General features: G+C 33.6%; 1 protein-coding gene across 7 annotated transcripts in view; it reads left to right on the forward strand.

Moving 5' to 3' along the window:
• Positions 1-13,477, forward strand: part of Srbd1 (S1 RNA binding domain 1) — a 210,421-nt gene that overhangs the window by 25,463 nt on the left and 171,481 nt on the right. For all 7 annotated transcript variants that reach the window (XM_040271009.2, XM_021725841.3, XM_040271012.2 and 4 more), the window contains 4 exons: positions 2,488-2,605; positions 3,942-4,080; positions 9,170-9,266; positions 12,488-12,623. In XM_040271009.2, the coding sequence (XP_040126943.1) occupies positions 2,488-2,605; positions 3,942-4,080; positions 9,170-9,266; positions 12,488-12,623 (490 nt within the window). The remainder of the gene's footprint in view (positions 1-2,487; positions 2,606-3,941; positions 4,081-9,169; positions 9,267-12,487; positions 12,624-13,477) is intronic.

The following is a 13,477-nucleotide window of genomic DNA, read 5'->3' on the forward strand; positions in this document are numbered from 1 at the left end:
CATGATGTGGAATTACACTTGTCATGTATTCATACATGAATATACAAACGTTATGTCTGGTTTATTCTACTGTTTTTCCCATTCCCCATACATGCGCACCCCCCCCCCCCCAATCCAGTGATATGCTCCCTCCATTGTGAGTCAGCATCTGCATATCAGAGAGAACATTTGGCTTTTGTTTTTTTTGGAATTGGCTTATTTCACTTAGCATGATAGTCTCCATTTCCATGTATTTACTGGGAAATGCCATAATTTCATTCTTCTTTGTGGCTGAGTAATATTCCATTGTGTGTATGTACCACATTTTCTTTATCCATTCATCTTTGTAGGTACCTAGATTGGTTCCATAGCTAAAAGCTATTGTGAATTGAGCTGCTATGAATGTTGATGTGGCTGTGTCACTATAGTACGCTGATCTTGAGTCCTTTGGGTATATGCTAAGGAGTGGGATAACTGGGTCAAGTGGTGGTTCCATCCCAAGTTTTCTGAGGAATCTCCATACATAAGTCAGCATATTCTATAACTAGAATATTAATTTTCAATCCATTAAATGTTACCTGTATATGAAAAGTGAAACCAATAATTCATCCCATTTAAAAATAAAATGGAAAACATAGGGCACAGTTTATGTGGTAAAGGAAAATATTATTTCATGAAACATTGTTTCAATTATGTGTGTGTGTGTGTGTTTGTGCATATAAAATTAGTTGTGAGTTAAAATATATTAGTATGAATGGCTATTAGAAAGGGAATTAAGTAGTATACCTCTGGATAGTAAGGAAAGTTTCCTGAAATTTTTTTTCCTCTTCCTTATATGCAGCCCATTAGAATATTAGCCTTTTGTCAAAATGACCCTGATAGCAAATGGCTTGGGTTGCCAGGATTATAAAAGATGTAAAAGTTGTAAATTAAAATTTCATAGTTCACATTTTTTCCTTTAATTGACAATCTTCTTTAGTATTTTTCTTAATATAAATAGATTTAATTTTTTTCTATCAATTTTTGTAATCATTATTGTTAACTTTTACCCATCACTCTAGTAATACCCTTATTAAACAGAACCTATAAATAGGAATAGGGAGTGAAATAGGGTGAGATCCATTATATATAGGAAGAGAATTGTATATTCACAGAGAAAAGCCATTGTAATGCGGGGAAAACTACTATACCCTTCCCTTCCCCTTATTTGTAAATTGATTCCTGTATGTTGATTCCTGGAATCAGCATTTTTATATGAAATCCTGTTTCTTTTTAGTGGAGAATGGTATTTAGAAACCAGTTGTGGGTGCTAGGTGTGCCCACCTTGACCAATGATACTCCCATAGCAGTGAGCACACCTAATACTCATAACTTGGTTTCTAAGTGCCATTCTTCTGATTCCAGGGCTGGGACAGAGAATGTAAAGGATGAGCCTGGAATATCTTGTAGCAGAGAATAAGAATAACTTAGGGTTCAAGCAATGGTGGATACATGTCAGAAGGATATAGCAGCAAGCTTGAAGGGGTTATGTCTGGTCACATTGGGGACAATATGACCATTAAAATAAATGATAGCAATGGATTATTACAACTAAATAAAAAAGAAACCACAAATCTAGAGTAATATAAATGAATCTGTGCATAAATTGAAACCTTAATCTGGAATGTGATAATTACATAGTCTCAAAGCACCTCTACACAAAACATTAATTACAGAGGGAATAAAGAGTACCTGTATTGTGGAGAAACCTATAGACATCAGATAATATAAGGATCAAAGTTAATTAGTAATGGAACAAATCAAATTACTTGCCACCTAATGGGTTGTGGTAAAAGACCAGAGTCACTTCTAAGCTGTCCCTGCAAGGAGACACCAGTGGAATTTAACTATATGGAAACATCAGAAAAACCTAAACTTTGAGACTTCAAACAGAATAACTGGCCTACAGCATTTAAAAGTATTAAGGCCTTGATTTTGAAGGAAACGAGATACGTGGAACTTGTAATTCTGAAGTGAATATACTACAAAAGACTATTATTACGGTACTAGGGATTGAACCCATGAGTACTCTACCAGTGAGTGATATCACTAGCCCTTGTTATTTTTTTTTCATTTGAGATAGGGTCTTGCTAAGTTGTTGAGGCTGGCCTTGAACTTGCAATCCTCCTGCATCAGTCTCCTGAGTAGATGGGATTTCAGGTGTATATCACTGCACCCTATCAAAGACATTGTTCAAACAGTTGATGAAACTTGGATGAGGCCTCAGGTCTGAGTATTAGATGATGATAATGCATCATTATTAATTATTTAGTGTTAAAGATCATTTTGTGATTTTGTAGATTTTTTTTATAGGAAATAACACACTAAAATGTGGGGGGGGCAGTATTATTCTCAAATGAATCAGAGGAAAAAGGATTCTGTTTCCTTTATCTGCAACTTTTTGAGATGGGCTCAAAAAGAAAGTCTTCAAGTATTGGTCTTGTATATTACAAAAGTTTTTATTTTCAGGGCTGTTGCAAAGAAGGTTCATAGTACAATCCAGAAAATTAAGAAGGAAGGGAAGATGTCTGAATGCTTACTAAAAGCCTTGCTGAATTGTAAAACTTTGGAAGAACTAGAACACGTGGTAAGGAACTCTTTTTATCTTTTAATGTAATGCTTGAATATGATTTGGATCTTTTTAGAAGTGAAGACCAAGACATAAAAAGCTAAAGTTATTAGCCATCATTACTTAATTCCTCAAAATACTTATCCTTTGTTCAATAAATACTTATTGAATACTTTTTTTGTGTTAAGCACTGGGTTTACAAATATGGGTAATAAGTGGTCCTTACTCCCAAGGAATTCCCCATTGAGTGAAAGAAGAATAGGTTAATAATGTGAAGCTTAAGGGAGGGGGCTAAACTGGAGACCTAGATATGAGTGTCTTTACGTATATTTGGCCCTTTGGTTATTCATTTGTGTGTTCCACATCCATGTGTTCAACCAATGTTGGTAAAAAAATATTTGAAAAATGTTGTATTTGTATTGAACATGTATGGACTTTTTTGTTAGTATTCCCAAAGCTATACAATATAACAACTATTTACATATATCTACATTGTTTTAGATGGTCTAAGTAATCTAGAGATGATTTAAAGTGTACAGGATGATATGCATAGATTATATGCAAATGCCATACCATTTTATATAAGAGACCTGAGCATGATCAGGTTTTGGTATCCAGGAGGAAGGGAAGGGAATGCCTGAAACCAGTCTTCCATGGATAACTATAGGAGGGTTGTGTTAGAAACTATGAGAGTGGAAGAACTTATTTAAGTGGGTAGGCAGGTCAGAATGAGCCACTGGGCAACATCAGCTTAAAGTGAGGAGGGGAGAACCTAGAGAGACATGGAAAAAATGGTTAGAGAATTATGGGGAGAATCCAGAGGTGATGGTGCATGGACGGTAGTTAGGGAAGCGAGTTTTAGAATGAGGGAAACAATCACTAAGTAAGTGGAGGAGGTTTGGTGAGATAAAACTGAAAGCTGTATATACTTAGGGGTTCTTTATAGATTTTTGTGATACCACTTTCAGTAAGGTGTTTCTTTTCTAGAAGCCAGATGGTGGTGGGTTGAGGAATGAATGTGATTAAGTAGAAGTATCTTAAGCAGACAAGTTTTAGAGTAGCTTGCTTGATTGAGAAGAGGACCTTGCAGTCAGGTGGTGGTTTTTAAGATAAGTAAACAAATAACTAATTAAGCATACTTAAAAGTATAAAGAATAAGATAAGGCATATATCATCTTCATAAGTATTAGTTAATTAGTACAAATTTATGTCTGAAGTAAGGGGAAAGGTTTAAGAAAAGGATATCCTCAGAATTCTTAGTGTGTCCTCTATTTTGCATCTTAGTTTTTTTAACTTTTGCTTTTTAAAACTGAATCCTAAGTGTTTTATGCCTTTTTTTTTTTTTTTTTCCTAGTCTGCTCCCTATAAAACTGGGAGCAAAGGCACCAAAGCCCAAAGAGCAAAGCAGCTGGGATTAGAAAGAGCAGCCTGGACCCTGCTGGAGAAGCCAGGGGAGCTTAATCTGCTGTCTTACATTAGACCTGATGTTAAAGGTACCAGCTTTACTTAAAGAGTTCAGCCCTGTTTCCTTCCCTCATTTCTTTCTTTTTTTTCTTACTTCAAACTTTATGCTAACAAGTGCTGTCATTAAGTAATGACCATACAAAGGAATATTATAGCATGTAAATATTAAGTGATTCTAATGAAACAGATCCTGGTAGACATGTTGCTTAGTCATTCACCTTTCCTTTTTTGATAAAGTACCTATTCTAGTCTTTTGCCCATTTTTCTTTTATGTTATTTCTCTTTTTCTTATGAATATGTACATATTTTTTAGGCATTCTTTGTTACATAATGTGTGTTGTAATCTTTTCAAAGAAAGAAGACTTTCTTTATGTCATCTCTTGGTAAATATAAGGTATTAGTTTTATTATTACTTTTTAAAAAAATATTTATTTTTTAGTTGTAGTTGGACATAATACCTTCATTTCACTTATCTATTTTTTAATGTGGTGCTGAGGATTGAACTGTATGTGAGAGATGAGTGCTCTACTGCTGAGCCACAACCCCAACCCCTATTATTATTACTTTTTAATAAGTGCTTTCTCCCTCTTTTTAAAGAAATCTCTTCATACCCTGAAGTTTTATATCCTTAGGTTGTTTTTTAAAGCTTTTATTCTGTTTCTAAAAATTTGTTTAATTTTACAACCCAGACCTCCTCTTTATAAAGACTTTCAACACTTCTGACATGCATGAAGTATAAATTAAAGCCATACCCCTATACTTTCTAAGAAGTAAAATATCTTTTTCTGAAATTTACATCCCAGGAGATCTTCCTGTCCATTGTATGTGAGAGAGAATGAGAAGGAGGGAGTAAAGGAGAGAGAGATTTTGAAGGAAAATTCAAAGAAACTAGTTGATTCATGTCAAGGTTCTCTGGTTTTATTGTCAAAATGAGCCCAAGAGTGAGAACTTTCTGAATAAGAATTACTTTTTATCAGGATTGCTTTTTCGATTGAGTGAGAGATTGATATTCTGGTGATTCCTATTCTTTTCAAAAAATGTTTATGTTTTAAAATTTTTTTTGTGTGTATGAGGTATACAATGTGATCTTTTTTTTGTTTGCTTTATGGTACTAGAGATTGATCCCAGAGGCACTCTTCTACTGAGCTCTATCCCAGTCCTTTTTAAAAATTTTGGGACAGGGTCTTAATTATTTGAAGGCTGACTTTGAGCTTGTGATTCTCTTTCTACAACCTCCCAAGTAGCTGGGATTTTAGGTGTTTGCCACCGTGCTTGTCTCCAAGATGTTTTGATATTTATACACAAACATTTGTGAGTGTGTGTGTGTGTGTGTACATAAATGACTACTATAGTAAAACAGTACTGTACTTGATATTCAAATTAACATATTCATTAATTTACAGTTCCCTTTTTTATTCTTTTGTAGTAAGGGCACCTAAAGTTTATTCTCTTAGTAAATTTCCAGTACATAATATTGTTAACTAATTTTCATTTTTATTCACTGGATCTCAAGGTTTAGTCAGCCTACCTTACTTGAAATAACTGCAACTTTGAGCTGTATGTCTCTATCTCCATTGTAGTTTCTTCAGCCTTCTGTTGATTCTTTAGGATGGGAGTCATAAATGTCTGTAGGGGGCAGCCTCTGATAACAAAATTCACACTTTGTACTTAACTGTAGAGAATAATAGCATACCATAACCCATTTTTAGATTTAAATAATCCAGAAATTGTAGATTTGTGTGTTTGTCTGTAAAATACAAATATTGTTCATACAAACTCATCTTAATATCTTTGGGAAGAGACAACAATGAAAAGGAAAAGCAAAATAGTAATATTTGAATTTAGAGATGGTTTGAAATAAGTAACATTCACATGTTTTAATTTTTTAATGTGTATTTAAAGTTAAAATTTCAAATGGTTGCAATATTTAATATTTTAATAATAGCTGAGATTGAATAGCCAAACCTTAAGGTTAATCACAGTGGAAACTGTCTGTGCCCATCATGGAATGTTTTATTAGAATGGAATGTTGGAGCTTTTGGTATGTTAGATGCACACAGATTTACTTCCTCTTTTTTCCTTATGATTAATTTCTTTTCCTTCTTCTTCCCACCCCCTTTGGACTAAAGATCTCCTTAGTTCTCACACATACTGAGTTCCTATTGAGTAGGTTTTTAATAACTATCTCTTGATTGTCATATGTGGTGTAGCTCCTGGAATACATGATGATGGATACCTGGTAGTGATACTTCTGATCACGTAGATGAATAGCTCAGAGCCAACACAAGTAGTACTTGCAAACATATCAAGACTTTGTTTGCTTTATTCTTTTATCCTGATCATAAATGTAGAAGAATTATAATTAATTCTAAATAAGCCAGGTACTGCTTTTAAAAATTTGAAATGTTTTTTCCTGTCTCACTGCCCCTTCACTGTTTTTCCGGTATACATACACACGATCATTTTTAATTACTATTTTTCTAAAGTATTTTCATTATTCCTCAAGAAATATTTAAGAAACTGGATATTTCAGATTTTTTTCCCCCAGTGGAAGACACTTGTTGCTTGCCACAGACTAACAAAATTTGGTTTGAATCAAATCTATTCTATACTGCAGATGGACTGTGTCCTAGGCGATCCATACTGTACACAAGTAGTAGCTGATTATTTTGTTGAATGTAACAGGAGGTTGCCTAAGTGTAGTAAGAGAGAAATGAAATGTTGACTTTTCAGTTTTTTTCTATATATATGTTTTTTAGTTGTAGATGGACACAATATGTTTATTTTGTTTATTTATTTATTTTTATGTAATACTGAGGGTCAAACCCAGTGCTTCACACATGCGAGGCAAGTGCTCTACCCCTGAGCCACAACCCCAGCCCCTGGGACTTTTCAATTTTTGTTTCAGATGTGGAGATCTGGAGAGTCGGTGGCTAGAAAGATTACATTGTAAGGCAAGGGACAGGATTTTCTGATTCTATGGTCTTAATTTACTCTTGCTTTCACTGAAAGACTGAAGTTTAGGAACTCCTGTTGTCTTTGGCTATATTATGCACCTCTAAAATCAATTCTCTTTGACTGGAGAAGGAATTTTTCAAAACACACAAGACTCATATTTTTCAATTATTCTCTGGGCTGAGAAGGATATGTAATTTGAAAGATCTTCCCAAATGATTCTGATAATTTCTGCCTCCCACTGAGAACCTCTGCTGTAGAGGTAGTTCAAGGTACCTCCCTAGCAGTGGTTTTTAAAAGTCTAATGAGTTTCAGAATCATTTGGGATGCTCTGTGAAACAGTACAATCCCATAGTTTGAGGGGTGTGTGTGTGTGTGTGTGTGTGTGTGTGTGTGTGCGCGCGCGCGTGCATACATGCCAGGTATTGAACCTAGAGCTTTGTGCATACTAACAGGTACTCTACCACTGGATAACACCCCAGTCTGAAATCTGTATATTTAACAAGTACCTAGTATAGTTTCATTTTCAGGTATTCAGACTATTTCACAAACCATTGTACTAGAGCTCTAATGTAATTTTAATTATGAAAGGTTCAGTAACTACATAAGGTTCTCTAACTGTATTCCCCCAATGTGATGGGGCCTTTTTTTTTTTAATGTTTTTTAGTTGTTGATAGACCTTTATTTATTTATACGCAGTGCTGAGAATTGATCCCAGTACCTCACACATGCCAGGCAGGTGAGCTACCGCTGAGCCACCTTTCAAAGCCTCTTTTTATAGCAATGTGTATAATTTTTTCTTTCTATTCTGTACATCATTATAGATTCCATCTTTACTCATTACCATGATGTTATCATAAGACTTTTGAGTAATAACACTTCAAGGTGATTTGAGTATCCTAGAAGTAGTGCATAGAGAATAACCATAGAGATGATAACCATAGAGAATAATCATTTTCTGTGCATTAGGTGAAGGCTGATGTAGGGAGATGCCTAACATAGGAGCAAACATTTATTGAGTGCTCACTATGTTAGAGCTGTTCTAAGTATTTTGCATATAGTCTTCCACCTTATAAAGTTAATTTGTTTCTGAAATTTTCTTCATAGAGAAATTCTCTTCAAATGGAAATAGAATTTCTATTAATTTCCACAGTAAAATTTCTCTTTGAATTTCTTTAAACACAATTACTTCAGTAGTTACAATTAACTACTATCACAATTACATTAACTATCATAACAATAACAATAAGGCATTTTGCTTTTTTATTAATTAGGTCATAGTAAGTCTGTTTTTCTGTTCTCTTTGGCTTTTATGCCTCTTCTTCATTAAAACTGTGTCCACAGAAAAACATACATGAACAACATACTCAGTGCAGTGTAATTTAAGCTTTCATATAAAACAACACCACCAAAACACTTTTAATGCAAATAAAACAATAAAGACAAAGGAAATGAAGGAAGGCAATGCAAATGACATTTTTCTATATAGTTTGATTTCACAGGGGCCATGATAAATAAGAGTGAGTTCTGTAAATTAGCAAATCTAAAGCACTTGGAGAGAACATAGTACATCACTGAGAGACAATTTTATTTTGAAGATGAATATTCGAACTATAGCTTTTGTTTTATGTTTGTGAGGTTTATGAAATTCAGCTGGGTCATTGAAAATGTAAATAAATGTTTTATAATCCAAAATAGGAGTAGTAATAAAATTGCTTATAAGGAGAGTTTTTGTAACAATTGAAAAATTTATGAACCTTGGGAGATGACTCTTACTACATATTTACCATCTCATTTAATTTTTGCAACTACTTCATGAAAGCATTACTATTATTTTTATAGAAAATTTGAGGTAGAGAAGTTAAGAAACTTTCCCAGGGTTCCACAATTAGTATTAGAACCAGGAGCAGATCAGGCAGCTGTCTCCAAACCTGCCTTTTTACTACTAGGCAATATATTATGGGAAGGCCCTACAGTATTGCTTCTGGAGGCTCTCTTTTGTTGCATATGGAAGCTAGTCATTGTTATGGTATCTTTCTGTCTTAAGTTTGTTAAGTTAAAATTTTATTTCAACTAGGATTTAAAATAATGTGGTAATTACCGGCATTAAAAGCAATCTTTATACTTTGTGTTTTTGTTCTCCCTCTTACCCTTCACCTAAAGGGCTGTCAGCACTCCAGGATATTGAAACAGGAGTGCAGCATATTTTGGCAGACATGATTGCTAAAGACAAAGACACGCTTGATTTCATTCGGAAATTGTGAGTAACTCTTTCACAGAATTTTCTGCTTTGTGGGCTTTTGTTGTTAAGGGTCACATGGTTACTGCTAACACCAGTGTTCATTAAAAACTGTCTTCAGACTTTTTTTTCCCCTAGTATCAGATCACTTTTTTCAAACAATAGAACCTTAATATATAGAACAGATAAAAGAAAAGATGTTTTAATTGAATTATGGTCAGGGAGCCTGGAACTCTATCTACTCATCTTATTAAACCCCGGCACCTCAATGGAGGGCTCTGATGAAAACAGTTTAGAAACCACTGCATTTACATAACATCTACTAGAGATTTATGCTTATTTAGAGTTGGTAGCATTGCTTTCTTAAACATGTTAATTGTGATGTACATGTTTAATTTTATAATAGTTAATTTATGGAGTTTATTGGCAATTGCGTTATCTTCAGAATGTGTCATATGAGATATGGATAAAAGCACTGACCTTAAAATGAATTTTGGCTTCTGCGGGGAGCAGCTTATCCATCCATTGCATCACAATCTGCATTTATGAGATTAAAACTCTTTGCTAGACCTATTTGGGCTCATGGATTTTATGCCTCATTTTAAAAAAGGCATTAATTTTTAAATATTTTTAAAATAAAGTTTATTTTCTTCCTACGATAGTAATACATACCAATTGCATAAAGTATAAAAGTTTACCTAGTAAATAGAATTTTACAAATATGGAATAATGTATATGATAAATTAAAATAGAAATTCAAGCATAATCCTATAATATAAACAAATTCCTATATTTTTATACAAGAGACATAGAAAATATTTATAAAGCACATAAAAATGTTCACTCCTGAGGAGAGGTTTCCAAGAGGTAGGATATCATGTGGGGTAGCTGTCAGTAAAAAGGAACATATACTTTTTTTTTTTAATAGTTCTATGTTACTTTTAGATTTTATAAATGACCACTTTTGCTTTTCTAATTTTAACAATTTAAAAAGTCAACAGTACAGATAAGCAAAAATAATTTTTAGCCACACACTCAGTTACCATTCTTACTACTGTTGCAGATTTCTAAGAGTGCTTACTCACAATATACTTTTCTATGCATATTCACTAATATACTAGGATAGATTGTATGAACATCTTTTTATGTTTATGAAAATATTTCTGTAGTTTTAATGCATCAGCTCAAGTGTGTTTGGATTATAACATAAAAATAGAATAATGGGTAGATAATGCAACCCTATATAGTTTAGATTTAATCCAAACAACTCTGACTTTAGACATCAAGGGAAAATATATGTATTTCTCCTAACTGAATTGGCTAGATAATTGTTTTCAAGTCTTTGCTTCATGGAAATTTTTTAGATGTAAGATGCTAATTTATTTCATTTAAAAATATATCAATAGTTGTATGAAAAGAAGACATATCTTGCAACTCCGATTTTTTAAAATTTTTTTATTCTAATTTGTTATGTATGACAGCAGAAGGCATTACAGTTCATATTACACTTATAGAGCACAATTTTTCATATCTCTGGTTGTATACAAAGTATATTCACACCATTCGTGTCTTCATTCATGTATTTTGGATAATGATGTCCATCTCATCCCTCCATCAATTTCTAACTCCATGCCCCCTCCCTTTCCCTCCTACTCCCTTGCCCTATTTAGAGTTTGTCTATTCCTCCCATATTCTGCCTCCCTACCCCAGTATGCATCAGCCTACTTATAGCAGAGAAAACATTTGGCATTTGGTTTCTTGGGATTGACTAATTTCACTTAGCATTATCTTCTCCAACTCCATCCATTTACCTGCAAATGCCATGATTTTATTCTCTTTTATTACTTAGTAATATTCTATCGTGTGTTTATACTACATTTTTTTTTTATCCATTCATTTACTGAAGGGCATGTAGGTTGGTTCCATAGTTTAGCTATTGTGAATTGTGCTGCTATGTGCCCGTGTCCCTGTAGTATGCTATTTTTAAGTCATTTGGATATAGACCAAGGAGAGGAATAGCTGGGTCAAATGGTGGTTTCATTTATAGTTTTCCAAGGAATCTCCATACTGCTGTCCATATTGGCTGTCCCAATTTGCAGTCCCACCAGCAATGTATGAGTATGCCTTAAAAAGGCATTACTTTAAAATTGTAGTTAATTTTTTTGTTTAGTTGTTGATGCATCTGTATTTGTTTATTTAAAATTTTTTTTTACATAATGTTTTTTAGTTGTCAAAATTATCTTATTTATTTATATGTGGTGCTGAGTATTGAACCCAGTGCCTCACATGTGCTAGGCAAGTGCTCCACCACTGAGCTACAAACCCAGCCCATAAAACCTTATTTTTATGTACCCTGTTGTTCTTTTTCTGCTATCTATCAAAAGAAATGGTAGGTTTCTGCCAGAGATTTGCTTTTGCTGTGTGTCCTTCCATACCTCCAGCTATATGACTTTGCGGAAAGAGGAAAGGAGATGAACCAGTTGATTGCTATTGCATCAGGGGTTTTGTTAATTCAAGGAAGAGAACTTTTCTGTATTCTCAGTGGTCCTAGCAGGAATGGGTTGAAGTAGGAAAAGTGATTAGATTAATTTTTTTTTGGGTGTGTGTGTGTGAGTAATTATGCAACTGAAATTTGTCTCAGTTTGATAAATTATTATAGGAAGCTATACTGGTACATCCTTTTGTTTCTTTCTTTTTTTAGCTTTTAATTGATTGTGACTGAATAATTCAGTGGTTAGGGAAGGATGATATTTAGACTACAGTTATTAGTCTGATTCCTATGATAGTTTTGGTCTCTTGCGTAACTATAAATGGTATTTGAACTCATTTAGGCATATTGGGTTGACACATAAATAGTTCTGTAGGATATATGTTAGCTGGTAGGCAAAATGTCCTTATGATGGGTTAATAATTCTATTGTTTTCATAATTGGGCATCATTAAACACATTGCACTTGGTAATGGCTTAATTTTTTTGCTATCCTTATTTCCATATAACTTATTTTTGTTCTACTGAGGTACTTATTAGTTGGATACATGCTTATAATTCTGGCAACTTGGGAGGCTGAGGCAGGAGGATCACAAGTTTGAGGCCAGCCCCAGCAACTTAGCAAGACTGCCTCAAAATAAATAATAGAAATGGCCAGCAATGTAATTTAGTGGTATAGCACCCTGGGTTCAATCCCAGTACTTAAATAAGTAAATAAAATATTAATTTTTTTGAACATTTGTGTATCTGATCAGGTGCCAAAATAGATACATTTGTATCCAGTCATCTCTGGCAAAAGTGTCCTCAAAAAAGGTAAATGAGAAAGATGTTGATAAGTTTCAGCTCTACCAGAACTTTTCATGTAACATAAGAAACATCCAGCATCATCAGGTGAGTAAGGAACTACTTGTATGTTCTGATGCCAGTAGTAATGATAGTGCTCTATACTTGCCTGCTGCTTTACTTACCTAAGAATTTAAAGAATTTTATGTCATCTGGTTTCTTTTTTCTTCATACACATTTCTTATAAAATATTATATTTTCCTAATTTCACAAATGGGAAACTAAAGACCTAGAGAAGTTAGTGACACTGGGAATTTTTAGCAGAGCCAACAATATAACAACTTAGATTTCTTGCTTTCTGCCTGGTGATCTTTCATGTTAGACTCTGATTCCCCGTTTGCTTGGGTTTCTTTTCTACATGAAATACAAATCAGAGATGTCTGGTTTAGAATAAAGTGTGATAGATCTCATTTGGTTGCATGAACCATAGTCATTGTTACTCAGTCTTCTGATTTCATTTTCCAGTTTACTAATTTTTTTTTAAATATAGTCATTTAGGGAATGCATGTGTACATTGTAGAATTTAAAAAACATTGGTTTTTAAATAATATAGGAGAAACAAGAGGAGTTATAAATAAAAAATACAGTAGTACTGGCTTTTATATTTACCTGTATAGTTACCTTAACCATGTTCTTTATTTCTTCATTTGGCTTTGAGTTACTGACTACTGTCTTTTCATTCCAATCCTAAACTGCAAACACTGTCCCCCCACTATATTTTATGTAGGGCAGATCTACTAATGACAGACTTTCATAGTTTTTGTTTATCTGGGAAGTCTTAAGTTCTCATTTTAATTAACTTTTACATAACTGCAGTAAAATACACATAACATAAAATGTATGATCTTCATCATTTTAAGAATGAGTAATGTTTCTACAACCTGTCTCAGAACCTTTTCATC

The sequence above is a fragment of the Ictidomys tridecemlineatus genome, chromosome 12 (assembly GCF_052094955.1).
Source record: "Ictidomys tridecemlineatus isolate mIctTri1 chromosome 12, mIctTri1.hap1, whole genome shotgun sequence".
Taxonomy (NCBI): Eukaryota; Metazoa; Chordata; class Mammalia; order Rodentia; family Sciuridae; genus Ictidomys; species Ictidomys tridecemlineatus.